A 26,537-nucleotide genomic window follows, 5' to 3' on the forward strand; every position below is an offset into this window, starting at 1 on the left:
TATTCACTAGCACTAGAAGTGTAGTATTGTGTCCAACAACAAATATGTCAAGTGATCGGATGGTCTAGGCGTCCGAAAAAGATCCAGGCAATTGGATGTCAGCTAAACGGGCCAGCAAGGTGGATAAGATGGTAAAGTCCCAGTGGTCGGGACACCTCAGTTTCCAAGTGCCCGATCTAGATAACGTGTTGCGGAGTCAAAGTTGATCCGGTAACTTCGACGTTAGCATTCAAGCGCTCAGAAGGGATACAGGTGCTCGAAAGATACTGAGTTAGCGTCGAAAGTGGATCGATGAGATGACGTGGAGGTGCCCGGAAGGACTTATAGGTACCCGGATTAGGCTTAATAAGCAGCTGCGAGGGAAAATCCTAGAGACGACTTAATACACTTTTACGATGACTTCCTACACGTAAACAACCGATCCAGAACATTATCATAACGTCGAGGAGCTGCACTGACAACTACAAGTCTAATATTCTTAGTCGGTAACTATTTTGTTGCTTTTTGTACTTAAGAATTTAGGACGGTGTAAGTTTATCGATCTTAACACATTTTGTAAAGCGACAAACTCCTCGTAAGAGGGGAGTTTTATAGTGAAATGTCCGTCGAAAACGGTTGCGGATCGTGGGTCTTAAAGTAGCAGCGTGTGGTTGTGAACCAAGTAAAAATAAAAGTGTCTTTATTTTATTTTTCCACTGCACTTTCTATTTTCGCATACTCTGATTTACGCACTACTTGACTAAGGAGTGAAAAAGCGATAAAGCACTATTCATCCTCCTCTAGCGCTCTAACTTGATCTTATAATTGATATCAAAGCGAGGGGTGCTCGAATTTAGTGCCACTATTAATCGAGCTTTTTTGATTTTTTGCTCTAATTTTTTTAATTTTTTTCTCCCACACTACTAATCCAAGACTAAATCTTGAAATATTTTTTTGTGATTTTCTTTGTGCAAGATAAATGACCTATCAAGAAGGTTATAGCACTGCCAAACCTCCACTATTATCAGGAGAAGACTTTATCTACTGAAAGGGTAGAATGGAGTATCTCCTCAAAATGTAAGTGGAAATATGGATTGTGATCCAGACAGGATTTACACTTCTAATGAACAATGACAACATACCATAACCTTGCAAGAAGTGGGACATAACCACAAAGCGTAAAATTTAGGCTAATGCCAAAGCAACCCAAACACTCTAATATGGTCTAACAAAGGAAGAGCTAAATCGAGTTAGTCCTTTTATAAGTGCGAAAGACTTATGGGACAAATTGATCGAGCTACATGAAGGAACGTTAGACACTAAAGTGAGCAAGCACGACCTTTTGTTAAACAAGCTGTACAACATAAAAATGCAAGAAGGTGAATCCGTGAGTGGGCTACACGCACGGATTCAGGATATAGTCAATGGACTCCACGCCATAGGGCAATCCGTGGAGAATCGAGATGTAATCAGGTACGCATTGAAAACGTTTCCTAGGAACACCTTGTGGGCATCAATGGTTGATGTGTATAAGGTCTCCAGGGATCTTTCGAAAATTAAATTGGATGAATTATTTTCTTAGTTTGAACTGCACGAATAGACTAATGCCAATCTAGTCAAGAAAGGGATTGCTCTTGTTATAGGTCAAACAAAGGATAGAAAAATAAGACGACGAACTGAGGAACAATTCGAAGATTCATCGAGTTCCGAAAGCAATGACGAGGTTACTACCGAACTAGTTAATCTAGTTTGAAAATGTTCAAGAAGAAAGTGCTCAAGGCTACCTGGGATGAGTCTTCCTCAGAAGACTCAGATGAAGAAGCAAATACGAGTTTCCTAGCTTTCCCAGCAAGAGAGAAGATTGCTGAGATCGAGATCGAACCAGACACTGAGTTAGAAGCTGAATTAGATTCGAGCCACGGATCCATATCCGGTTCAGAGGGTCCCAATAGCACTGTAAGTAATAATTTGATTGATAAATTGCACTCAATAATTTATTATTTGACTAAAAACTGACAAAGTCCAGTGTCCAAGTTAACTCTCTTCAAAAGGAGAAAAGAGGTAGCACTCCTTAAGGAGAAAGTTAACATCATCTTGTCAACCGAAAATGTTCAGGTTGGAATTTCAACTTGAGAAAGAAAATTTCAATATGAAATTTCAAGTTGATGATCTGAAAAGATCTTTAGAAAAGTTTACTTCAAGCTCCAAGTATCTTGATATGATGCTTGAAACTTAAAGGACTATATATAACAGATCTGGGCTTGGACATAAAGTCAGACATATGTCTTATTTGTCACTTATAAATCGAACTAAAAAATTTCGAGTCTAAGTATGGGTTCTAAAGTCCAACCTGACCAATCCAATTGGACTGAACCAATACTGGATTCCCAAGGATCAAATATACTATTTGATCAGACCTAATAGAGGTTATGATCTAGGGGATCCAAAATCATACTTGTTAGATAAAAATTATTTTATTTGATTTTCTCTTTTTTATTTTCTTATTCTTATTGAACTTAGATTGAATCTAGGTTAATTAAGGATACAGATTTGATTAATACTTACCCAACCTAGTACTAGAGTGAGGCTAGATGATAGTACGATAGGGAAACCCAGTTTAAATATAGTCAAGTGGGTTAAGGAGTACCCTATTTGGTTCACTTAGCTGAGTGAAACTAATCGAAGCTACCTCATCAAATCCTAAACTAGTTAGACCAAAGTTTTTCCCTAGATTAGGTAAGTATATGATTTTTCAAACTAGCTTTGTCTTAGAAGGTGGTCGTTATTCCGACACCCAAAAAGGCCCCTATGCCTTATCACTACCTAGAAACTAATTCTTAAAATGTATACTTAATTAGTCAACGGTTAAACTTGAATCTAACTCAAAGTTAATCAAATCTTAGATAATCATAATTGAATTAATTAAGATAAAAATTAAAAAATCATCTCATATAATCCATACGATTAACTATTTGATAATCTAGACATGGGTGAGATAGAACTAGGAATCAATTTAATAAGTTTTTTAAAATTTAACCTCAATTAATCTTTTATAATTTAACAAAACTATAGTAACCCAATTAGTAAGCCCGACCCAATGTAATCCAAGTGCCCGGATATAAATCCAGGCACCCTAAACCTCTTCCTGAACATTGTCCACAATTTCGTGCAAGCCCCCTCAGTTTTCAGAATCCAGGCACTTGGAATTTTTTCAGGTGCCCTGCATCGCACGAAATCTAGGTGCCCTACATCGCACGAAATCCAAACATCCCGATTAGAATCCAGACACTCGGATTTTGTCTATATAGGCGTCCGAGACCTAAGTTTCCAAGCTGCCCAAAACCTATTTCCAATCTCCAAAAACTTTTTCCCGTGCTGTTGTCAAGGTTTTTAGATCATCAGTTCTTTATTTTTCGATTCAACATGCCTAGGTAAGTCTCTGAATGATCCTAAAGTCAATTCAATTATTTTTTCTTAGTTAAAATCTTAATTTAGGTATTAGGATTAAAAGGAAGACCATTGAGGCTGGGACTTCTAGTACTCCTAGTACAGATCCTTGATTCCCTTCTGAGGAGCTTAGGATTAGATTTGCATTATTGATATTTGTACCTCTTCATTCTATATATTTATGTAGAATATTTTTACATGTTCATGTATACCTTCCATGGAGGTCGTAGAACATTACGACCTAGAGAAACTAGTGCATTGTACTAGTCCGGTTAACATAGATTTGTGTGTTGAGCTGTACAATAACCTAATTCAGATCGACGATTTGACCTACTCCACCCAAGTTGTAGGGAGAGATTTCATCCTATCTCCCACCATGATTAGAGATCACTTAGGACTTAGATATTCATCATGTCTATTTACCTGCTACCTCCGTAGGGATGGTTTTTTTGTTGATACCTACTCACATATTACATTAAACATCATGTATTCATACTTTTTTGGAGAGGAAAAAGTCCCTACAGTGACCCAATTTTTTTTAGTCAGACTAAGAGTATAGGACTATATTCTGTACAGAGTTTTAGTGACTTGTATTCTACCCCTGATTACTAGGGATGTCACGATGATGCGACCATTTTATATATTTCTTTTATTTTACATATGTTCCATGCCATCATCTTTTCATCTAGTATCACCACTAGCAAGAGGATACATATGTCTTACTGCTACATTTTGACTTCACTCCTAGTATCTCTTAGGTTTGACATCACCTCAGGTGAAGTCAAACCACCTAGTAAGTCTGACATGTTAGGCATTAGGAACTTCTTTTTAGCTGGGGTCCATATAGATGAGGATGAGATCTTGTCTTGGAGACAAGGGAACCAACCTCAGTTACAACCGACAGCTGAGGATGAGGAGGATGTCATCGATCTAGCTGACCTCCTATAGATTCCTCCACCTCCACCTCCTATCACTCTGGAACAGAGAATGATCAGACTCGAAGAGTTAGTCACTAGTCTACATGGGTCATTCACCAGTCTGCACGAGTCAGTTGCCACTTACTAGCAGACCATGGCTAGCCAGTATGAGAGTTAGGAGGAGCAGAGTAGGGCTAGACACACTGAGATGATGGATATGCTCAGATCTTGGGGCATGGATCACCCTCATCCACCACCCTAGTAGACCCCACTATTCCTAGATTTTGCTATATTTTGGCTTTGCTTATTCAGTGTTGACTTTGACTAATTTACTATTTAGTGCATTAACCTACTTTATCTTATCTTGATTGTAATTTTTTGCGCGCAATTAGGAATGTGCTTGGTAGAGTAAGGATAAATTTTTTTTCAAAATTAATATTTTTGTCACAATTGATTTTCAAAACTCATGATTTTCAAATCTATTATTACCTACCTTTCAAAGTGTTTTCAAAACTATACTTGTCTTTGAAAAACTTAATTTTAATTTTTGATTTCAAAATTAAAAATCAAATTTGGATTTAGCCTAAGCACTCCCAATAGAGATTATACACCTATAGACTTAGGTTATCGCATCTCATAAAACACACTAGATAACTTACTTGTATATTGTGAAATTTAGAATGATGTGAGATGCGTAGGGTAAAAAGCTTAGGTTTTCGATGCTTATATCCGTGTATCAAACTAAAACTTGGGCTAAAAATAAAAAATATGGATCAAGTTAAGTGTTTCTACTTGGTAAAAGCTAGCTGGAATGATACATTTAAACTTGACTAACTTGGTCAAGCTGTTATCTTCTGATAGTCTGCCAATACCAATAAGTTAGACATGTGCTTAAAGGATAAATTTTTTTATTTAAGTATTTTTATATATTATATGAATGACATACTTGGACTCAAACCTAATTTTTCACGTAATTAAAATTTTATAGTTTCAAAACTTTTTCAAAACCACCCTCAAGTTTTTAATAACTATTTTTGATTAGGTCAAAGGGGAGAGTATGGTCAAGTTAAATTAGTTAAATTAAAATAAAAGTTTCAAAATTAACTTAGAAAATTACCTTGGAACTTTTTTTAAAAATGTTTATAAATTATTTCAAAAATTGATCTCAAAATTGAGTTTAAAATTATTATTTTGATGTTTACAAAAAGCTTTTAATGTTTGCAAAATATTTTTTAAAAGTTTAAGTATGACTTGGATGGTTTTTAACTAAATTGATAAAGAAAAAATCATGTCCAGTTCAATAGGGAGAAAGGAAAATTTTAAAAAAAAATATTTTTCTATAAGTAGACCTTAACTTCACTTCACGAGGAGAGTCCTAAGTTAAGGGGAGTCAAAATGTTAATTTTTAAAATTCTTGTTATTGACTTGGAAAATTGTGATAACTTATTTCTATTAAAGCAAATGTTTTACTTAACTTGGAACCTAAGTTATCATAATAAAAAAGGGAGAGATTATTGGTACATGGAGCATCTGATGGTCGAACATAAGTTTTGATAATGACAAAGGATTCAATTTAAGTTTGAGAAGTGAAATAATGAGCTAAATTGAGTGTGCAGGTAGTACAGGGAAGTCCTAGTTGTGGCTATGCAAAGGAAGACCTGATTTGGAGGACTAGGCAAAAAAGACCTAATCTGAAGGATTGGGCAAGGAAAGATCTGGTTTGCAGGATTGGACAAAGAAGTCCTAGTCTGGAGGACTGGGCAGGAAGTTTTTGCAGATCAGAGCACCAGGCAGAAAGTTTAGACGAGTTTAGAGGACCGGACGTCTAGTAGTGGAAGACCTAGGTGCTGAGGATCAAGATTGAGCAAAAGTTTAATAGGTCTGGACGACCTGGTTGGCAAAAGGTAACTTCTCTAAAATGGAGTGGATGAGGACGCATTCCCAGTAAGGGAAACAGTAGACATTGATCATCTGACCTAGGGTTTCACTAGAAACCTAAAGTCAAGACCAAATAATTTACCAAACTATTTCCTTCTTGTTAAATTTTGATTCTGGACTAACTTGTAATGCATGGAAAGAAGGGTTGAAACTTTGTATTCTGGGTGTCCTTATCTAGATCTAGATGATCGGACGGTTCAGGCGCCCGGAAGGGATCTAGGCGATTGAACGTCAGTCGAACAAGCCAGCGAGACAGATAAGGTGGCAGAGTCCCAGTGGTCGGGGCATCTTAGCCTCCAGACACCCGGAAAGGTTCCAGATGCCCAGATCTCGATAAGGCCTTGCTGAGTCAAAATTGATTCGACAACCTCCACGTCAGCATCCAGGCGCTTGGAAGGGATACAGACGCTCAGAAGATGCTAAGTCAACTTTGAAAGTGGATCGACAGGATGACGTGGATGCACTCGGAAGCACTTCCAGGTGCTCAAATCAGGCTTTATAAGCAGTTGTGAGGGAGAACCCTAGAGACAACTTAATACGCTTCTGTGATGACTTCTTGCACGTAAACAGCTGATCCAGAACGTCATCATAATACCGAGGAGCTGTACCAACAACTACAAATATAATACTCTCAGTCGGTAATTATTTTATTGCTTTTTGTACTTAAGAATTTAGGATGGTATAAGTTTACCGATCCTAATACATTTTATAAAGTGACAAATTCCTTCTCGTAAAAAGGGAGTTTTATAGTAAATTGCTTGTTGGCAACGATCACAGATCGTGGGCCTTGGAGTAACAGCCTGTGATTGTGAACCAAATAAAAAATAAAATATCTTTATTTCATTTTTCCGCTGTACTTTCTATTTTTGCATGCTCTGATTTATGTAAAAGAGTAAAAAAATAATAAAACATTATTTATTCCCTTCTAGCGTTGTAACTTGATCCTACCGTGTTAGTATCTTCATTATTAACATATCATTATGAGATGGGGTAATGACTTCTAGGGATGGGGGAAAATAGAATTTTTTTATTTCGTCCATAGAATACATGAAAAATTTTCAACTGCTCTCTTTTAGTTTGTAAGAATATTTTACCTTGACATGCAGGATCAAACTGGCTTCCCTCGTTCGCCTAGGCTTAGCCCATTTGAATACGCCTTCTTACTTGGTCCATCCAATTTACTCGATACACTCGGCAAATTATGGTCATTAAATTCACCCAACTGCTTAATTAACCCATTCATTCAATTCAACTTCAACTTATCAGGCAAAGGAGATCACTGCATTGCTTGCCGGTAAACTCGTTGGAGTCATGACTATTGTTAGTTTTTACAATCGAGTTCATGCATTATATATATATATATATATATATATATATATATATATATATATATATATATATATATATATATATAGTTTTGCTATTATGGGCGACAGATTCCTGCGCGCCCCGTGAGCACCTCCATCCGATCGTCCGTCCGTCCGATCGCTCGATCCGAGCCGTCCGATTGCACAGTGTTTCTCCTTGGACTTTCGCCGCTTCCCGCCGCCCGTTCATCGCCGTCCGACCACCGCCGGCCGCCGGACTGGGCCCGTTGGAACCGCAACTCGCAGGCGGTCCAGCGGTGGTCGGATTTCGGCCCCGATTCGGCCGGAATCCGGCCGAATTCCGGCCGAAATCGCCGCCAGACACCGACGGCCGATTTCGGCCGGAATTCGGTCGGATTCCGGTCGAATCGGGGCCGACAGTGGCGCCAAGCACTGTTTCCCTGGTTTCGGCCGGAATTCCAGCCGGATTCTGGCCCAATCCGGCCGAAATCCGATGCCGAAATGTGCGCCGGCGAGTCGCGGTTCCAATGGGTCCGGTCCGGCGGTCGTTGGTGGTCGGACAGCGATGAACGGACGGCGGAAGTGCGTGGAGGTCGGCGGTCGGCGCGCACGGACGCCTAGGAAGCCGGCGCTCATAATAGCAAAATTCTATATATATATATATATATATATATATATATTATATATATATATATAATATATATATATATATTATATATATATATATATATATATATATATATATATATATATATAATTTACTAACTAATTATTTATAATAAACTCTCGTATCTTAAAAGATAATCTATTCTAAAATCAACTCCATCCGCGTGAAAAGTGCTATTTTAACATAGATTAATTAATATCTAGGACTTAAAAACAATTAAAAAAATTAAGATTATGTTTAGCTAGTCCTTCATCACTAATAGTCAAATGAAACTCTAAAGAACTTAACTTTGGAACATAAATACAAGGTTTTAGGTTTAAAAGGTTAAAAATATATATTCATGCATTATCTTAGTGCAACTCACTTCCACGGTCTTCCCAGACCGCTATTATCTCCTTCTAACTCTCTGACCTTTTTATTTATTTATTTGTTTCTCCTTCTAACTTTAATCGACCTACGCAAGCTAAAGATTAGAACCCGTCCAAACCTTATGTGTCCTGATGTGAGAGTGATTTTGTTTTACGGTGGGATTTATCATCAAAGATAACACATTGAGCCAAACCGAGAAAGATCATATAAGTTTTCGGAGTATAATTGAGTTGGTTACGATGGAATATAATTACTAAAATGAACAAGATGAAATCTCAACGAATTTGAGATAATATTTTCCTCCGTTATAGTCAACTGTAATTTCTCAATTTACTTCTTATAAATAGTCGTGTGATCTGATCATATGAAATTTTTAGAATGACAAATTCTACTTCTTACGGAAGAATAAGATCGTTTAAGGTTAGAACTTAGAAACTATGTGGAGAAAAAAAAGTCATAACTTAAACAATGAAGGTATGAGGTAATTCCGTAATATTTGGATACTATAGGGGTTAAAATAAAATTCCATCAAACTCCAGTCAGATCAGACACTTCGTCTGCGATACGACGCGCATTACCCAAGTCGCAAGGCAAGAATCCAGAACCTTCTTCATCTTCCTCTCCTCGTTAAGTTCCATTCGACAAAGCAATCCCCTCTCTTCTCCGATCCGACTCAAAGCTTCCCCTCTTTCCGCATCCCCTTCCTCAATCTACTTTTTCTTTTGCTTCCCTATATGGCGGCGGAGGATGCCGTCCTTGTCGCATTAGTGCAGCAAACATCGGGGAAGCAGCGGAGGGGATTTCTCTCGAGGCTTTGGCGCGGAATCTTCGGGCGGGGGAAGGAAGACTACGAGAAGCGGCTGCAGTACCTGTCCAAGGAGGAGGCTGCAGTGCACTCGCGATTGAAGCGGCGGGCGCAGACTTCCCGCCGGATCGTCCGCAATCTTATCGTTCTTTCCGTCCTATTGGAGGTGGATCTTTCTTTCCGATATTCTGGTGTTATTATGGCCAGATCTATGTTTTTGGATTGTAGATCCTGGTTAGTTCTGGATGGAATGAAGCATGTTGTTGCACATTGGTGTGTAACTTATGATGGTAGATCATGGGCGGGAGTTGAACGCTTTTTCTCCGGTTTGTGTGAGGTTAGAAGAGTATGTGTGTCTGAAACAAATATAGTCTGGCTATACGTGTGAGTTTGAGGAATTAGAGACCGTTAGATTCTTGCATTTACAGAATCACGACTTATGTTCACTCCCTAGAAGTAGTTGTTTTATCCTCCAGTCGTCTGAAGAGGGTTTTTTTTCCTGACATTTTGAAAGTCCAGGTTGTTTAGGCTTCTAATGTGGCAAACGTCAGAACGTAAGTTGGTGATTTGAATTCGGCAGTTCAGCTTGTCTAATTCCGTTTTGTCAGATATCAATTAGTCTTATTCATTTGCTTTAAACTAGAGTAAATTGGTTGAGATAATGTGGACATGCTCAAAGGAGATCACTTTAGGTAGAAGAGTTGAACTAATTAGAATGGAAAATAGAGGGAAACAAAAGAAAATCTTAGCTAATGGAATAAAAGATGATTTGTAATGAATTTTCATTATTGCTTGTGAGATAGCTTTGCATGGAGCTCAATGAATAACCACCCCATATATTAGTTAGGACAAATACATCTTCATGATGTACTGTTTTTAGAAACTGAACTTGTCTCTATTGACAAATTTTCAGGGATCAGTTAGTTAGTCCACATAATTTCGATTTTGATATTGTTACTATTTATCTCGATAATCAATTATCTAATAAATTGGTTGATTTTCCATGTTACATTTGTGGACATATAACATTCTTAACAAAGTAACTCAATAGCTACTAGATCAAGTTGAGTCTATGGTGAATCTTGGATGGTCAGCCTTATTTTGAATCCTCATTCAGTTTAGATTGTCATTTTAATTTGAGCACTAGGAGCAGAGTTGAGTATCACAGATCTTAGTAACATTAATACAAGGCATGATGGATGTTGGATAGTTTTGTTCTCACTTTTCTTAAGTATGTAGAACCCTAGTGTGCAAGCTTTTATATGTTTGTAGTATATTTTTGTTTGATGTGACATTTGTTTATGCTTTATTGAAGTTTAGTGCTTTCATCATTATTTTACATTACAATATTTTGTGGGGGATTAATTTTTACCCTAATGATGGAAACAAATATAAATTAGGATATTCCTTGAACACAATGAGAGTTGGCTCTCCTAAGTGGATAGTTACTGTATATAAGGTGACACATTTTTTTTGTTTTCAAATTCTGTTATTTAAACTTTAAGGTCATTTAGAGTTATTTGGGTGTTTGTTTGAGTTTGTTTAGGAGCTTGTAAGAGTTTTTTTGGGGTAACCCATTCGTACTTTTACAAAGAACCAATCCTAATACTGGTTTATAAAAGGGGCTAGGATCTCTTGTATTAATTCATCTTTTGTCAATATTATTTTTCCTCTTCGGTGGAATTTGAGTTAGTCTTGATATCGCATCAAGTGTTGTCAAAGCCATAATTTCCATTCAGTTTGTTTGTAACAATCTCCCACCTATTCCTATTACTCTCTTCTCTGTGCCTTGTCATCGCTATCTCTGCATCCTTTTGTTATCAAAGTCAACTTCCCACTGCCATTGCTTGGGTGATGGGTATGTTGTGCGAGACTAGCACAACACTGGGTCACATTCTACCTTAGCTCGAGTCGACCTTCATGCCCCCTTTTCGGCGAACCAAGAGCTTGTAAATGCTTGCGCTAATTGCTCAATTAACCATTTGTACTTGATGTCATCCACCTCTATTGTGGTATCCGTGCAGCTCATGCAATTGGGAGTTGGTTCCTTGCTTGCCATCACATCACCAAGCAAATTTGAAATTCAGGAATTTTATAGATCAGTTTAGCTAAACAAATGAACTAACCAAATCTCTGTTACAAAATCAAGATTTATCCACTTTGAGGAAGACATCACCATCATCAAAATATATGCATGTCAAACTTTAGTAACAAGGGCTCATATTACCCCAGTAAGTGCATTCCTCATTTAAAAATTACTCCTATTTAATTTAGTTCTCAAAATTTTGCAACTACTAGATTTTTTCTCACAAAACACTAGTTTTTTTCTCTCACCACCAAAAACAAAATAAATTATTTTGCCTTTGTTTTCCTGTAAGATCTTCATAGATAATTTTATCCCTAAAATAATGATTAGTCTTGCATTTGCACCCTTAGTTTGTTGGTGTCACAATGTTTTTAATTTCAATACTTGTTAACTCTTAGCCCTGCATCTCAAATCTCACTCTAAAAAATGGAAAGGGTAGGTGTGTGAATTTTGAATCCAACTTGCAAAAAGGGCTTTAAATCCTAAGAAGTTAAGCAAACTATCTAGACCAATTTAAAGAACAAGTTACTAGAAAATGTGAATCCATGTGTTTCACCTAGATGTAATTTGCTTCATGATTCTCAATGAACACCTAGAAGAGATGTGACTATTTTTCTAAATACTACCATAAGGGCTAGGGCTAGTTAAGAAGAAAGAGATCACTAGGTAAGCTAAAGTGAACATCCCTTTGACTATAGGTTGAACCCAAATACATTCCTTGATTAGATAGTAGAGATTAAGGATTATGCTGATTGATGTACATAAATGGTATTTAACAAGCTCATTACCAAAATGAAACTCACCAGAGTAGCCAAGAAATTTTGGCTAAGTATTTAGGCTACCCGAGACTAACTAGCGCTAAAATCCATCACAAAGTGTAATGACACTAACCAAAATGTATGTGTCAACACACTTTAGGGGCAAATTATATAGCAAATGAATAAAATTGGAACAATCATCTCTGAGGGCAAGGGTTCGAATCCTGGCGAAGCCAGGCAATACCCTCCTGCGTCGTGACCAACTGCAGTTTCTCGATTTACCTCCTCATAGATGGTCGTGAGGCCGACCGTGTGGGGCCGCTAAGGTGGCGGATTCCACCTTTTATAGAAGACAAGATAGCTAAGTAGGCTTGATGAACTCTGCAAGCGCAGGAAACGACCCTAGAGCCATTGCAATTCACTTCATTGACAGACTTAGGCTAGAAATTTTGACAAATCTAGTTAGAAACAGAAAATTATTTCAACATGTCTGGAACTGATGCATGTAAAAGCCAATCCACAAAACCAAGGAAAGATTATGGGATCCAGTTTTAATTTTAAACCACATCAAAACATACAATGCTGAGGAAACATAGCATCAAAATGCCCACATGGTGTCTTGTCCATAGAACTTGAGCATTATCTTGAATATGAAGTAGCTCGAGCATTATTTTGAATTTGAAGTAACACACTCTTTGATCTAGAGAAATGGAGAGTTTGAATACATGGACAAAATCTAAAAATAGGGGAGGGAGAAATTATAGAACTTCATGTGATGTGTCTTATTTTATCCACACTCAAGATTACTAGCACATGGCAATACACTAGCATTTTTCATATCAAAGTATGGAAATTTTTGTCATAAACAGAATTTGCATGCATGTAATTCCCACACAAGTTCTTTCCACCAGAACCAAACCCAAATTGGCACAGAGTGTGGGTAAATCAAACTTTTCTTTTCTCTTGGTTACCCAAAGATGATTGGGCCTTATGGAGATGAACCCATACATTAATGAAAAATGGTGTTCTCTCCATGAAATGGCCATATCATCCTTTGTAGACCCTCACTTTACAACCTCTCCATAACTTATTACGGATAGGAAACACCTATATCTTTGAATATAATGGCTAAACGTCAAGTTATTAGCCAAACCTAACCTAGGCCAACTGAGTCGTCAAGGCAATTCCTTCATCTTCTTACACAATCTTAATTTGAAAAAGGCAAAAAGGATTCATGAATAAAAGAGACTTACTAGCCTAGGACCTTAAGTTGTCCTAGTGCCTCACCTGAAGAACTCAAGATCTTAGATGATCGAATTGCCACCTCTTCTTACTTATGGTTCAACATACAATAGACCTTGTTTCTAGATTACAATTAGCAAACCTTCCACATGCATCCCTTGAAACGTGTTGAGTTTAATAGATCAAAGGACCACTAGAAGACTTTGTTAGAGAAAGCAACGAGTTATTGTGTTATTGCAACATTACATTAGTGACACTGAGAAAGAATGACATGCTTGACTTGATGACTTTGGACTGTATTTTTTTAATAAAACACAAACTTGGAAAGGATAACAAGTGTGCTGACGCATTTAGTTTAGTAGTCATCCTATACAAGATAGAAACTACATTAATACGGACACCTTAAGGATGAAAGGCATCTAAGGCAGGAATCATCATGATTTAGCTAGCTTTGTGATTGAGAATGATTGCCTATTTATGGACACTCATTTATGAAAGGATAATTAATGCCCATGTCCTCAAACATCTTAACCATCCTAAATTATTCAAGGTACCTTGTGATGCATTAGGCTAGGAATTAGAGGGAACATAAACTAACAAAGGCACCCAGTTATTTTCTTTAATGAGAAATTTAATGAGTCTTGATAACACTGCTCCACATTTGATAGAGTTTTACGCTATTATCTAAACTTTGTTTCATTCGTCTCAAATAAAGTTAAGCACCAAAACATTCCAAACATGTTAAATGAGATTAATTCCTCCAAGAGTATACTTTTGTCACAAAACACAAACTTAGAAAGGACAACAAGTGTGCTGACGCATTTAGTTGAGTAGTAGTCATCCTATACAAGATGGAAACTACATCAATACGATTTGGACACCTTAAGGATGAAGTACATCTAAGATAGGAATCATCATTAGTTGGCTTTATGATTAAGAATAATTACCTATTTATGGGCACTCATTTATATGTTTTGTAAACGACACTTAGGGTCTTTTTAACATAGGAGTCAACATAAAAGGTCTCCAAGGGCATTTTTGAAAAGACAAGTGTCATCCTTGAGATGAACCAAGGTTAGGATCATGTAACAATGTTATATGTGTTAGATAACCAAGCAAAACATAGGCCTCTATACATCCTTACCACTTCCTCAAGAGCAACAGAAGATCTTAGTATTAACTTTGCTTTAAGATTGCCTACTGTTGTGGATAGGGTTTCTTAAATTTTATCCTAATTTGCTTATAGCGGTTTTGTAAACCATTCTATGGATAAAAGCCTATTTGAGGTTGTATATGGATTAAGCTTGTTACCCTTTCAATAGTTCTTTTTACCAACTATTTCCTTACCTAGTATCTTCCAAGGATCAAAATCTCAAGTCGTTTCATCCGATACACGCAAAACATTTCCTTCCGCTCGCGGATCAGCATTGGAACAATCACGCCTCTGGTGCAGGTGTGTTCCGAGGCCTCGCGGAGGTGTTGTCGAGCCCTCATGACTTGCTCGGAGGAGTCCTTGCCTGCGTGCGATGCCTTCGGAAGCGTCGCCAGACCCTTGCGATGCATCTGGAGGTGTCGCCGGACCCACGTGGGTTTGTGTGATGCCTCTGAATGTGTCGCCCGACTCATGCGACGTATTTGGACGCATCACCAGACTTGTGCGATGCCTTCGGATGCGTCGTACGATGGTGGGGATTCGTTGCGCGGGCATGGAAGAGGGGCAGGTAGGTTTGAACTTAGGTTTAATTAAATTAATAATTTTAATTAATTCCCAATTATGATTGGGATAATTTAAATAGATTTAATTAAAGTCTAATAAAATATATTTTATATTTAAAAAATACCGAAACTATATTGGCACGGTATGATACGATATTGAAATTGTTTCGTTCCGGTCCGAGATCAAAACTTCGACACGGGTCGAGATTTTAAACCTTGGTATCTTCCACCCTCCTTAATTAGCTGAGAAGTTTTCTCTACATATTTGAGATACATAGCAATGTTAAGAGAAAATCTACACCAAGTAATGGATTTTGTAAAATTCATGTAAATGCACATCGTAAACAAAAGGAATACAATGTAGGATATTGTGTATTTATCGACATTCACACTAAGTGATATCTCAAGAACTCCCACAAGATGCTTTATGCTCGATCTGCTAGTCCTTACAGTATTGTGAGAATGATATATCCTAATGCATATATTATTGAAATTGAACATTAGTTTACTTTTTAATATAAAGGATCTGGTATCTTATCGAGGATATTCAAGTGCCCTTCTTTGTTAGTTGATATTCCATAGCTTGTACTCCAACACTTCAGTGTCGGCTCTTGTTATAGTCAACCTATATGATTGAGGGTTGTTGATATGCAAACAATCCTAGTTCTCCATGAAAGCACTAAAAAATATATGATATATTGGAAAGGACTACCATATATAAAAGATACATGGATCACAAAAGAGGAACTATAACACATCACACTGACTTATTTGCTGAGATTTAACAAGGGATGTAAGAACCATCTTCCACAAAGACACTCTGTTTGTTCGCCTTGCTTGTAAGCTAGGTGTCATAAAACTCGATGGAACATTTTGCTTTGTTATTAGGAGATGGAGAAAGATGCAATTTTTTAAAAAAGATTTTGTTATTGAAATGTCAAAAAAGTTGTTTAGATTTATTTGGGTGATTATTAGAATTTGGTTTGCATTTATTTGTGAATTTGTTAGTGTTTTTTAGGATAACCTAAGTCAAATTTTTACAAAGAATTAGTTCTAATACCGTTTTATAAAAAAGGTTAGGATCCCTTGTATGAATTCGTTGCTAATTCTATTTTTCCTCTTTCATGAAATTTGCATTGTTCTGCATCAGGTTGGCGATATGATGTTACAGTTTGAGATCTTCATACAAAAAACGTGAAATTTAAAATTGGCCACTTAAGTTTGATAAGAGACTATAGGTGAATGGACTCATTAGGAGAGACACTAAACACTTTCTATTCCTGCCTAGCTTACAAGCACCATAAATTGAGGTTCGTAGGCCCACTCAGGTGAAATAAAGGTATGTAGCATTTTCTTGGTAATTATATTAGAGGTTCATGGGAATAGGGATGAATGCTCAAAAATCCATTTTCAGCTGAAAATAAAACACTGCACCCTTTTTGCAATTTGTGTGTTAGTCAACTGATAGACCTAGTGAGTCAAACTCATCCCAATGTAGTTGACTCGTTCCAACCCAATTGATTGCCATAAGTGACACATAACTAGTGCAGTCTACTGAGGCCAAAAAATCATTTTAATCATAATTTTAAAAATCTTTAAAAGTTCATGAGACGTCACGAACACACTTGGTATATTATTGTCTATCTTTGAATACATTTTTATAAAAATAAACTAATTTTCAAAATTAGCACAAAGTTAAAAATTATGGAAAACTTTAATGTTTCGCTTCTAATTTTGTATTATCCAAGTGCTCTAGTTCAAAATTGGTTTCCTAGAGTTTTTAAAAAATATTTTGAAATTCATTTTGGAGTGAAATTTTCAATTATCATCGTTGGGTTCTATTTAAACGACTTGTACATAAGCTTTCCCACAATTAATTATTTTTATGATTAATGTGTGTTGATTACACTTAGCTTTTCTTGTTTAAACATACATACAAATCAACCTTAAGTTGTTGTGAGAAGGCTTCAAGTGTCCTCCCTAAGCTAAGGTGATCATATAAATATATACTACAATCAAAGTTTAAAATACCGAGCCGTGCTGAGGTTTTGGTTTTAGACCGGAACGATACAATTTTGGTATCATATCGTGTTAGTATAGTTTCAGTATTTTTAAAATATAAAATATATTAACTAAAAATAAACAATTAATCTAAATATTTAAAAATAAAAAAATAAAAAATAAAAAATAAAATATTTTTTAAAAAATAATAAGATAATTTATAAGGCTTTAATTAACTCTATTTAAATTATCCTAACTATAGTTGGGAGTTGATTAAAATTATTAATCTGTTATTATTAAAACTTAAGTTTAAAAGACATTGTTCTGCGCGATCGATGCATATGCGACTTGTGCGATGTTTCTAGAAGCGTCATCGAACCCGGGCGACGCCTTCGGTGGCATCGTTGGACTCGGGCGACGCCTCTGATGGCATCGCCAAGCCTGCGCGACGCCTTCGGAGGCGTCGTCGGACCTGGGTGATGCCTTCGGATAGCGGCCGGAATTGTTAGTGCTGGGTGTCGGTCCGCTGGCGGAATGAGAAATTTCGCCGGTATCAAGTGAAACGACTCGAGATTTCAATCCTTGACTACAATACCAATTAACACTCCTACCTAGGATTAATTGTTGCCATCATTTTTAGTCCTAATTACATGATATGAATTAATCATGACTTGATTAAAGCATACAATTCATCACATAGGGTAAGCATGAAACATGTGTCGATTTTATCATGATATAAATTAAACCAAATCAACTTAAATTAAGCATGCTTAATCCTATCATTATTAATTCCTGTCAATGTGCCCAAACTAATTTTGGCACGTTTAAGAATTCCTAGAGAATATATCAAACTCTCATCTTAGAAATCCTTTCTATGTAGTGTTGACATAAACCTCTAGCTAATTTTCCATCTTAATGCATAAACAAATCCTAAGTGTCCAAACACTCAAATTGACTTTTCTACTCATCCAAATTTATTTGACACACTCTAGAATCTTATAGTAGGATTACAACATTCATTTCCTAGGTATCCCAATTACACGAAAATTCCTTTGAGGAGTCAACTTTACCATGGTTGAGATAACTCCTCTCCCAAAATAGATGACACATCCTATACCATTTAGCATTGTGGAATCACACTCTTTGGTATCCAATACCTATTGGAACTCTTTGGGTTTTTCAACATACTCACAAGGGATAACCTCCCTTAATACCTTGCTAATAAGTTTCTTAGGCTTCTTAGAAGCCTTAACCTCGGTGGCCTTATTAAGTTATTTCTATGACGACCTCCTTTGATATCTTGGTAATAGATTTCTTTTACTTTGTTCCATAGTCAAAAGGAACCTTTAGATAGGTTGATAGGTTGACACACTATCCTTTGACTTTGGTTTGTATCCTAGACCTTTTTTTTGTTGGATGATCTTTGCCTTCATTTATCATTTTAATTAACCCTTGACCTCAACTTGATTTCTTACTTAACTCCCTAAATCTAGGTTCTTTTTGACTATCATGCCTTGATCTAGAATTAATCCTAAGAGCATCACTTTTTCTATTCTTATTATATAAAGGGTAGCCCAGTGCACGAATCCCTCACCAATGTGGGGTCTTGGGGAAGGATCAGACCACATTGGATTTATTATACACAACTTTACCTTACATTGCAAGGGGTTATTTTCGCGACTCGAACTCACGACAACAACATTACCATTATGCCAAGGCTTCCCTTCCTATTCTTATTATATGAAGTGCTAAAATGATAAAAATTAACTTTTGCATGCTTCCTATCATTGTTATAAGGTACATCCATTCAATAAAGCAAAATTGCAAGTGATCATACCTGAGGGGGTACCATAGGACCCCCCTTGTCTTGAGCTTCCTCTCCTATGTTTCTTAGGTTGCCTTCGATTGGACCTTGGTTGTGGTAATGCCTTTTTTGATACAAGAGAAGTATACCATGTGCTCCTTCCCTTTTCGTACTATAGGTGTGACTTCTTTGGGCTTCTCCTTATCCTCGGGAGCCACTCAGATCTTCTCCCTCACAAGGTAGGATATTATTCTTGCATCGCACCATTTTCCTACAGTTAAAAGCATATTATATGAGTTTTATTAATTGAATTCAATATACCTTTAAATGTTAGATCCTCAAGACTTAGAGAGGTAGAGCTGGAGCTCTCCTATTCCATACTCTCGGATGAAGAGGTCAATGGTTCCTCATCTTTTATCTCGGAGGTTGAGCTTCTCTCATCCTCCGACTTGTTCTAGAGCCAAAAAGGCTCTCCTCTAGGCCTCCCTTTGTCTGCATTTATAATGAATTCTTTTGAATTTTTGACTAATTTCGTCCACAATTCATGAGCATTCTTGTAGTCACCTATTCTGCATACTCTGCACAAAACATTGTTAGGCAAATTTTTAATTAACAAATTTATTATTCTATCATTTGCCTTAAATTGATTGATTTTCTCCTCGTTCCACTTTTCTCTCTTGAGAACTTTTCTCTTTTTGACCCTTAGAGTTTCGAACTCTTTCTCAATGCAATGAATGTTCGATGTTGATTTGCGTGAAAGTCTCCATTCTCAACCTCTATTGAGAAAATCCTCCTACTCTAGAATGTGGAGAAATTCAAATATCAAAGCTAAATCTGTCTCTAAAATCCATCTTAGTTTTGGTTGATCCTGCATCTTCTTCTAAGCCATGCTTTATCGGTGGTTAGTCTAACTAGAGCAACCTTGCTTTAATACTAATTGTTAGATCGTGAGATGCGACTAAAGGGGGAGGATGCGGTGAGTATATGACATTTGTGCTTGATCTTTTTTCCTCAATGTTAGTTTGCGTAGCGAAAACATACAAAACAATAGACGAACAGAATTACAAATTAATGCATAACACAAGAACACAAGAGTTTGATGTGCTCGTTGGCTCCTTTTCCACAACCTATTATACTTCAACTGGATCATCCCTTCGAAACACCACTAGTTTTCTCCTTCTTGGCCAACAACTGAAGGTGGATAAATCTCTTACAATATCTTTTTAGAATAATGGAGATGATGCACAAAAAGATTACAAAAAGAGAGCACTTAGAGAGAACAAGAGTTTTGAGCACTTTAAGCACAAGAATTTGAGTCTACATGTTCTCCCTTTCCATCCAAGCCTCCACAAGCTTCTATATATAGCCACAACCTTCATATTCAAATTTGTCTACAAATTAACCTTTCAATTGGTTGCTTGTGGTCATCAGCTAACGATACATTAGTCATTTTGGTTATCAGTTGAGTGATAAGTTCTTAGGTTTAGTTATCTTGACCATCGCTTTCTAGACTCATCAATTTAATGATCTTTACAGGTTTTACTATTTGTTGTTAGTTGATTGCTATGAGGAATGAGTTGACTATCCACCGAATAGAAATATTTTGATTGTTTCTATTTAGTCATGAGTCAACTCCATAGTTCACTAACTTACCAATTGACTGAAAGTCATCTCAGTCAACTATGCTCTTACTCTAACCACTTCTAAGGTTGTGCCTCAAATCTAATCTCATTCGTATACATATACACTTAAACTCTTTCTTATAGAGATTACCTTTGTGCCAAGAGGCTCCATGCTTCCGAGATTTCATCTTGTTGCTTGGCATCTTATCTTCCTGACGTGTTGAGACTTTATCTTACCTTTATCTTAGTTCCTGACTTACTAAGATTTCATCTTGCCTAGCATCTAGTCATCGTAGCACGCTGATACTTCATCTTGTCGCACCACATCAAACTTTACTGTATTTGCACACTTGGCACACATGTGATATCCAGAGGCACCCCTCCTAGTTCAATCCAGATTTCTCTTTCACACGCACATACACTTGTGTGCACCCATGTATATGTTCTTCTTCAAGTTTATTTTTCACCTTTCTTTGCACTTCTATCATATGCTTTATTCAAATTCTTTTTTCTCTTTTGTTCCACCTTACTCATTTCATCTACCACTCCACCTTGCTTCTGCCCTGATGTTACCACCTTCTCTCCTCCTGTTTTCCTTGCTACATTTGCGACTGGCTATTGCCTCTTTAGTGGCTGCTTCTTTAGTTTCTATCAGCTGTAATCTGGATAATCCTGCCACCTGGTTCCTAGGATCTGGGAGGTAATGAGTCAATTTTTTTCAACTATCTGACCACCTGATCATCTGACATAGGTTAAATTTTAGTTTTCTTGATTGAGTTTCCATTAATCAGTTCCATATTGTCTTTCGGGTAGTATATGTCCATATGACCATTTGCTGGACATAGCACAGGTTTTGTGAATTCATGAGATAATTACTAGTTCCGCACATAAGTAAATAGTTCTAATTGATGTTGATAAAGGATTTAGCTACTCAGTAATCAAAGTTCAGTCAAATTCTACTAGAGTTAGTGCATATCTAGATAGAACTATGACTATCAGATTAATATGCACTTAGGTATTATCTGAGCTTTGCTACAAAGAATGCTTTTTAGCTGACATTTGCTATTTTTTTTTAAATTCAACAGTGTAAAATAGAATTAGGTAATCTTTTATTATTTCTTTTTCTGCCTCTTGTATCTACTTGACTTGCTCCAAAAGAGAACAGTGGTGCTGCTATTGCATGTTGTTTTATGTTTCCTATTTTTTATTCCACAGTTGTGTTTCTGCTATGTCAGGAAATCTCTCTAAAGTTCAGTACATATGCATATTATTTTGATGATCCATTGGAATAGTTTTGCAAATATTTTATAGTTACTAATCCATGCACGATAACTTTAACAAAGCCTTTGATGTTTTGCCAGGTTGTAGCTGTCGTTTATGCTATCATGACAACTAGATATGCAGATCTGAGCTGGCAGATGAGGGCAATTCGAGTTCTACCTATGTTTGCTTTGCCTGTTTTATCTTCTGTTATCTATTCAACACTTGTAAGCTTCACGAGAATACGTAAATATCTCCGACTCTACACTTGAACATGACCTTCCTATTTCTTATATTTCTATTCAATATAAAATTTTTAGAGCTTCCTTTGATAATGTTTCTTGCAACACAGCTTTTGTTTGTTCTCTTACTGTTTTTGTGCTCATAGTTATAGACAAGAAATAGTTATAGACAAGATGAGGCTGTCTGCGACATTCGTGACTTGTGATGACTAAAACAACATCAGCATATGACCATAGATTCACTTGTAATTTTGCTGCAGAAGGGAACTTTTAACAGATTGTTACTGAAATTCCTCACATTCTAATTGGATATGTATACCATTCTGACAAGTTCTCGCTAGCTTTCAATTCTGTTTCTCCTCTACATTCGTATCATGGCTTTTTCAGAACATTTCACTTAAAACTATAACAAATTACCCAGCAATTTCTGATATAAATTATGAAGCTAGTTGAACAATTTAGAAAGTAACAAGGTTGACCTAAACATAGCTCTTAATTATTCAATCTTTCATCTTCTTAGGTAACAGGCCATGATTCTCCAAGATTTCAAGGTCCCTCTTATTTTCTGCAGTTTTTTTCCTGTTTCTTTTCTAAATCAGTTTATGATTTGGTAAATGTTGCCTGATGTTGGAAGTTCTGTGGTCTAGTATTTGCTTGATATCTACCTTCAATTTTTGGACCATAAGGGGATTTTTCTATTTGATGGCAATATTATCAAATTTGTACACTAATTTGACAGACTAAACAATTTGGAGAACAATTTTACCTAGAAAGATCTGTAAAATTGACTTTCATCCTCCATGCCAACATATAATTTATGGTTCTGCATTCTTACCAAAGCATGGGCAGTGCATAGTTTTATAGAAAATACAGTTGAATTAAGCAGCATACTCCTATGCTTGATTTCATAAAAAAATGAAGTGAGGCAAATCAAATAGAAACAATGTTAATTTGTGATGATTAATGAGAAAATGCTGTCTTTTCTGCCAGTTTATGTGTGGGCTAACTACTAGTTTGCAAAACTTTACTATCAGTGCATATTGAGAGCTAAGTATTTATCCATTTTGTAATATGATGGTAGAATTTGAAACTATTGGATGTAAACTTTTTTTTACCTTTAAAATATGCACTATGTGATTGACTTATCTCATTTTGTAATACTAGCAATTTGCATTTCCCTGAAAAGAAAACTACATTTCTCTTGTGGCTTTGTTGTGAATTGAGTCTCTCTTATGTTAAAAGCATTAGATGCCTCAAGAGTAGTTTAATTATCATGTTTTTAAGTGGATTGCTGCACTCACATGCAGTTGATCGCAAGGACCAGAAAACTCTGGAAAAGCTGCGAGCAGAGAGGAAAGCGAAGCTTGATGAACTCAAGGAAAGAACAAACTATTATGCGACACAACAACTTATTCAGGTAATTGGAATGATTTTAGGTCACAGCTTATTTTGTTGACACTGAGACATGATAGGAAACAATCAAGTTTGAGAATCACAGCTTAGAAAAAGCCTTCATTAATTAGATTAGATCCTGAAATTTTAGGTCACCTTTACTAGGGTGGAATGAAATAGAAATGTTTTTTGAGATGTTTAGATTCCAATGTTTAGATTGATAATTTGAGATGGAATAAGCTTTCCAAGGAATGACTCATTCCATTACACTCATTTTGAATTTGAGAGGAATGTTTCTTTTCCATCACCACTAAATATGACGCTACTTGCAATTTGAAATCTAAAATATAGATAAATGAGATCAATAGATTAGAATAACAAAACCTGTGATTGAACTGGTAGGATCGAGTGGTATGAGTCATAAGAGTGAGGCAGGTTGGATAGACGAGAAGAACTTGGCCAGCAGGATGAACCTGTGTTTTGAAAACCAAACCAGAGATGGGACTGGTAAAACTATTGGGTTGATAGTTTGACCAGAAAATAATGTCATAAATGTAATTTATATACTTTTTATATGTATTAAATATTTCAGAAATATATGAACATATTAAAAATACATAATGAATTATTTTAAATATACAAAGTTTTGATACTAAATCTTAATCAAAGCTTTTTACAATAAAAACTAAACATGCCTGCACATGCACACACTATAGAAGAAAGCTAATGAGAAAACTATGGATAAAGGCTGCTAATACTATAATAGCAATTAATTAGATTAAAATAAAAAAATAACTAGAATTCTAACAGAGACCTATCTAAGGAAGCCTAGGTGCAGCAGCCTTATCATCAAACCATTGATCTGGTTGACTGATTTCTGGTTTTGTAATCAGGTTTTTCCAATTTTGCTGGTTATGATATAGATCAACAATTGTGTAATTCCGAGCCAGATTTGTTCTCATTTTTGGTTGGACTGAGATGCCTGGTCCAGTTTTTAAAACATTGGGATGGTCCAGGTGGGTGGACAGATTGAGTGGATTAGACCAAGTGAATCAAATAAATCAGGTGGGTCAAGCAGATAGGGATTCTATGACTAGATGGAGCGAGCGAGCTGGATATGTTAGACTAATGAATTGAGCATGCAGAGTGAACTAGGCATGTAGATGGGACAAGCCTAGTGGATCAAGAACAAGGGAACAAAGTAGGCAAATTGGATGAGCTTGATAGACTAGGAGTGAGCATGTCAATTTGGCCAGACATGCCAGTATAGAATGAATCATTTGATTGCCCATTCCATTAATGCAACCAAACAAAAGAATGAACTAGAGCATTCCACTTATTATCTCAATCTATTTTCATTCTTTGTTTCCAGTCCCTTCCTTTCTGTTCTATCCTACCATACATAACCTTATGGAATGTCCAACGTGCTGAGTCCGCTCAGTTCCATCATATGTAAAATATGGCATGTTAATTGTAAGATCTACCATATGAAATATGGAGAAATGTTATCCCTATCTTCCTTTTCTGTGTTCTTTTGGTGCTTCGTACTGAAAATTGGCTGACTTTCAGAAATATGATCTTGATCCTGCTGCAAAGGCTGCCGCAGCAACAGTTCTAGCATCTAAGATGGGGGCTGACGTTGGTCTGAAAGTTTCTCTTGGAGACAAACTGAATACAAATCCTCTTGTAGAAAGCAATGATACAGAGCCTGTACATGCCTCAGGGCTCAGGAATCGGAAACAACCACATGCAAGAAGCAATACAACTGGAAGTATCGCTACTACTTCATGGGCGAGTGAATCTGATGAGGTTGGGACTGAACAGGAAATTGAAGCACAGACTCAGAAGGTTGTGGAGCACTACAAAGGCTCTGGCTCCAATGATGGTGGTTGGGCTGCTCGATTAGCTGCATTACTTGTGGGTGAGGATCCTTCACAAAGTTATGCACTAATATGTGGCAACTGCCATATGCATAATGGTAAGGAGAATGGATATTCATGTGCTTCAGCTACATGCTATAACCGCTTATTTTTGGTTCTAGCAAAGCTGAACTAGTTTGATGTTGCTATATATTTATTTTATTTTTGCAGGACTTGCTCGGAAAGAGGATTTCCCTCACATAACATACTACTGCCCTCATTGCCATGCTTTGAATACATCCGGACAATCAGCAGAGTTGACCAGGGGCATTCCATCCTCTACAGTTGATGAGAACTCTGGTGAAAATGCTGCAAAGAATGATTTTACAAGCAGCATAAAAAATGTTCCTGATGAGCCATTAGGTGACCACCAGAATGAGGACAGAGCAACTACCTCCCCTAAAGCTAGTTCATAAGTATGGTTTATACACACTCGTGCCTGCACTCTTTTCCTTCGTCTGTAGTTGATGATGATGTGTTTGAAAAACTGCCTCTTACAATGTACCATACAACCCAGTGTATATTTTACAGAAAGTGTCATTTCGACGTTAGGGGTAATCATTTTGAGATATCTGCAGAGATGTCAGTTCGAGTTTCCCCCAGTTAGATCAGATTTTATACCAAGGCAGTTAATTTCATGTGCTCTCTGAATTGAGTAAGTTCCATCCTTCTGTTTGATAGGCCATTAAGATTTCATACTAAATCTCCTACATACTTTCGAAAATTTTAAATACAATATTGTACTAAATCCCCATCTTTAATTTTATTTATCTGTGCAACAAATATAGGAGACAGAATTTACAACTTTTAATAAAAAATAATTATTAGCTTCAAATGTTTTACTATTTCTCATGTATTGCTGCATTATCTTATTTATAATGAAAAATATAATATCTTGCATTACGTTAAACTTATAACTACATGAATTGGTATGTTTCATTCTTCATGTTTATTGTGTGTCACATTGTAAATTTGTGCGCTTAAGATGATTAAAACATAAATCTAAAAACATGTATAATGCAAGAAATAATAATAATGTGAATTG

General features: G+C 36.5%; 1 protein-coding gene across 1 annotated transcript; it reads left to right on the top strand.

Moving 5' to 3' along the window:
* The first annotated feature begins 9,265 nt into the window (after nt 1-9,265).
* Nucleotides 9,266-26,087, top strand: LOC141812536 (uncharacterized protein At2g24330-like). The gene is made up of 5 exons (XM_074700528.1): nt 9,266-9,616; nt 22,041-22,185; nt 23,489-23,598; nt 25,143-25,551; nt 25,664-26,087. The coding sequence occupies exons 1-5, from the start codon at nt 9,380-9,382 to the stop codon at nt 25,906-25,908; spliced, it is 1,146 nt and encodes a 381-aa protein (XP_074556629.1). The 5' UTR covers nt 9,266-9,379; the 3' UTR covers nt 25,909-26,087.
* The last annotated feature ends 450 nt before the right edge of the window (nt 26,088-26,537 follow it).

This window comes from Curcuma longa, chromosome 19 (genome assembly GCF_044706935.1).
Source record: "Curcuma longa cultivar G26 ecotype Majalengka, Jawa Barat chromosome 19, ITB_CL_G26_1.1, whole genome shotgun sequence".
NCBI lineage: Eukaryota > Viridiplantae > Streptophyta > Magnoliopsida > Zingiberales > Zingiberaceae > Curcuma > Curcuma longa.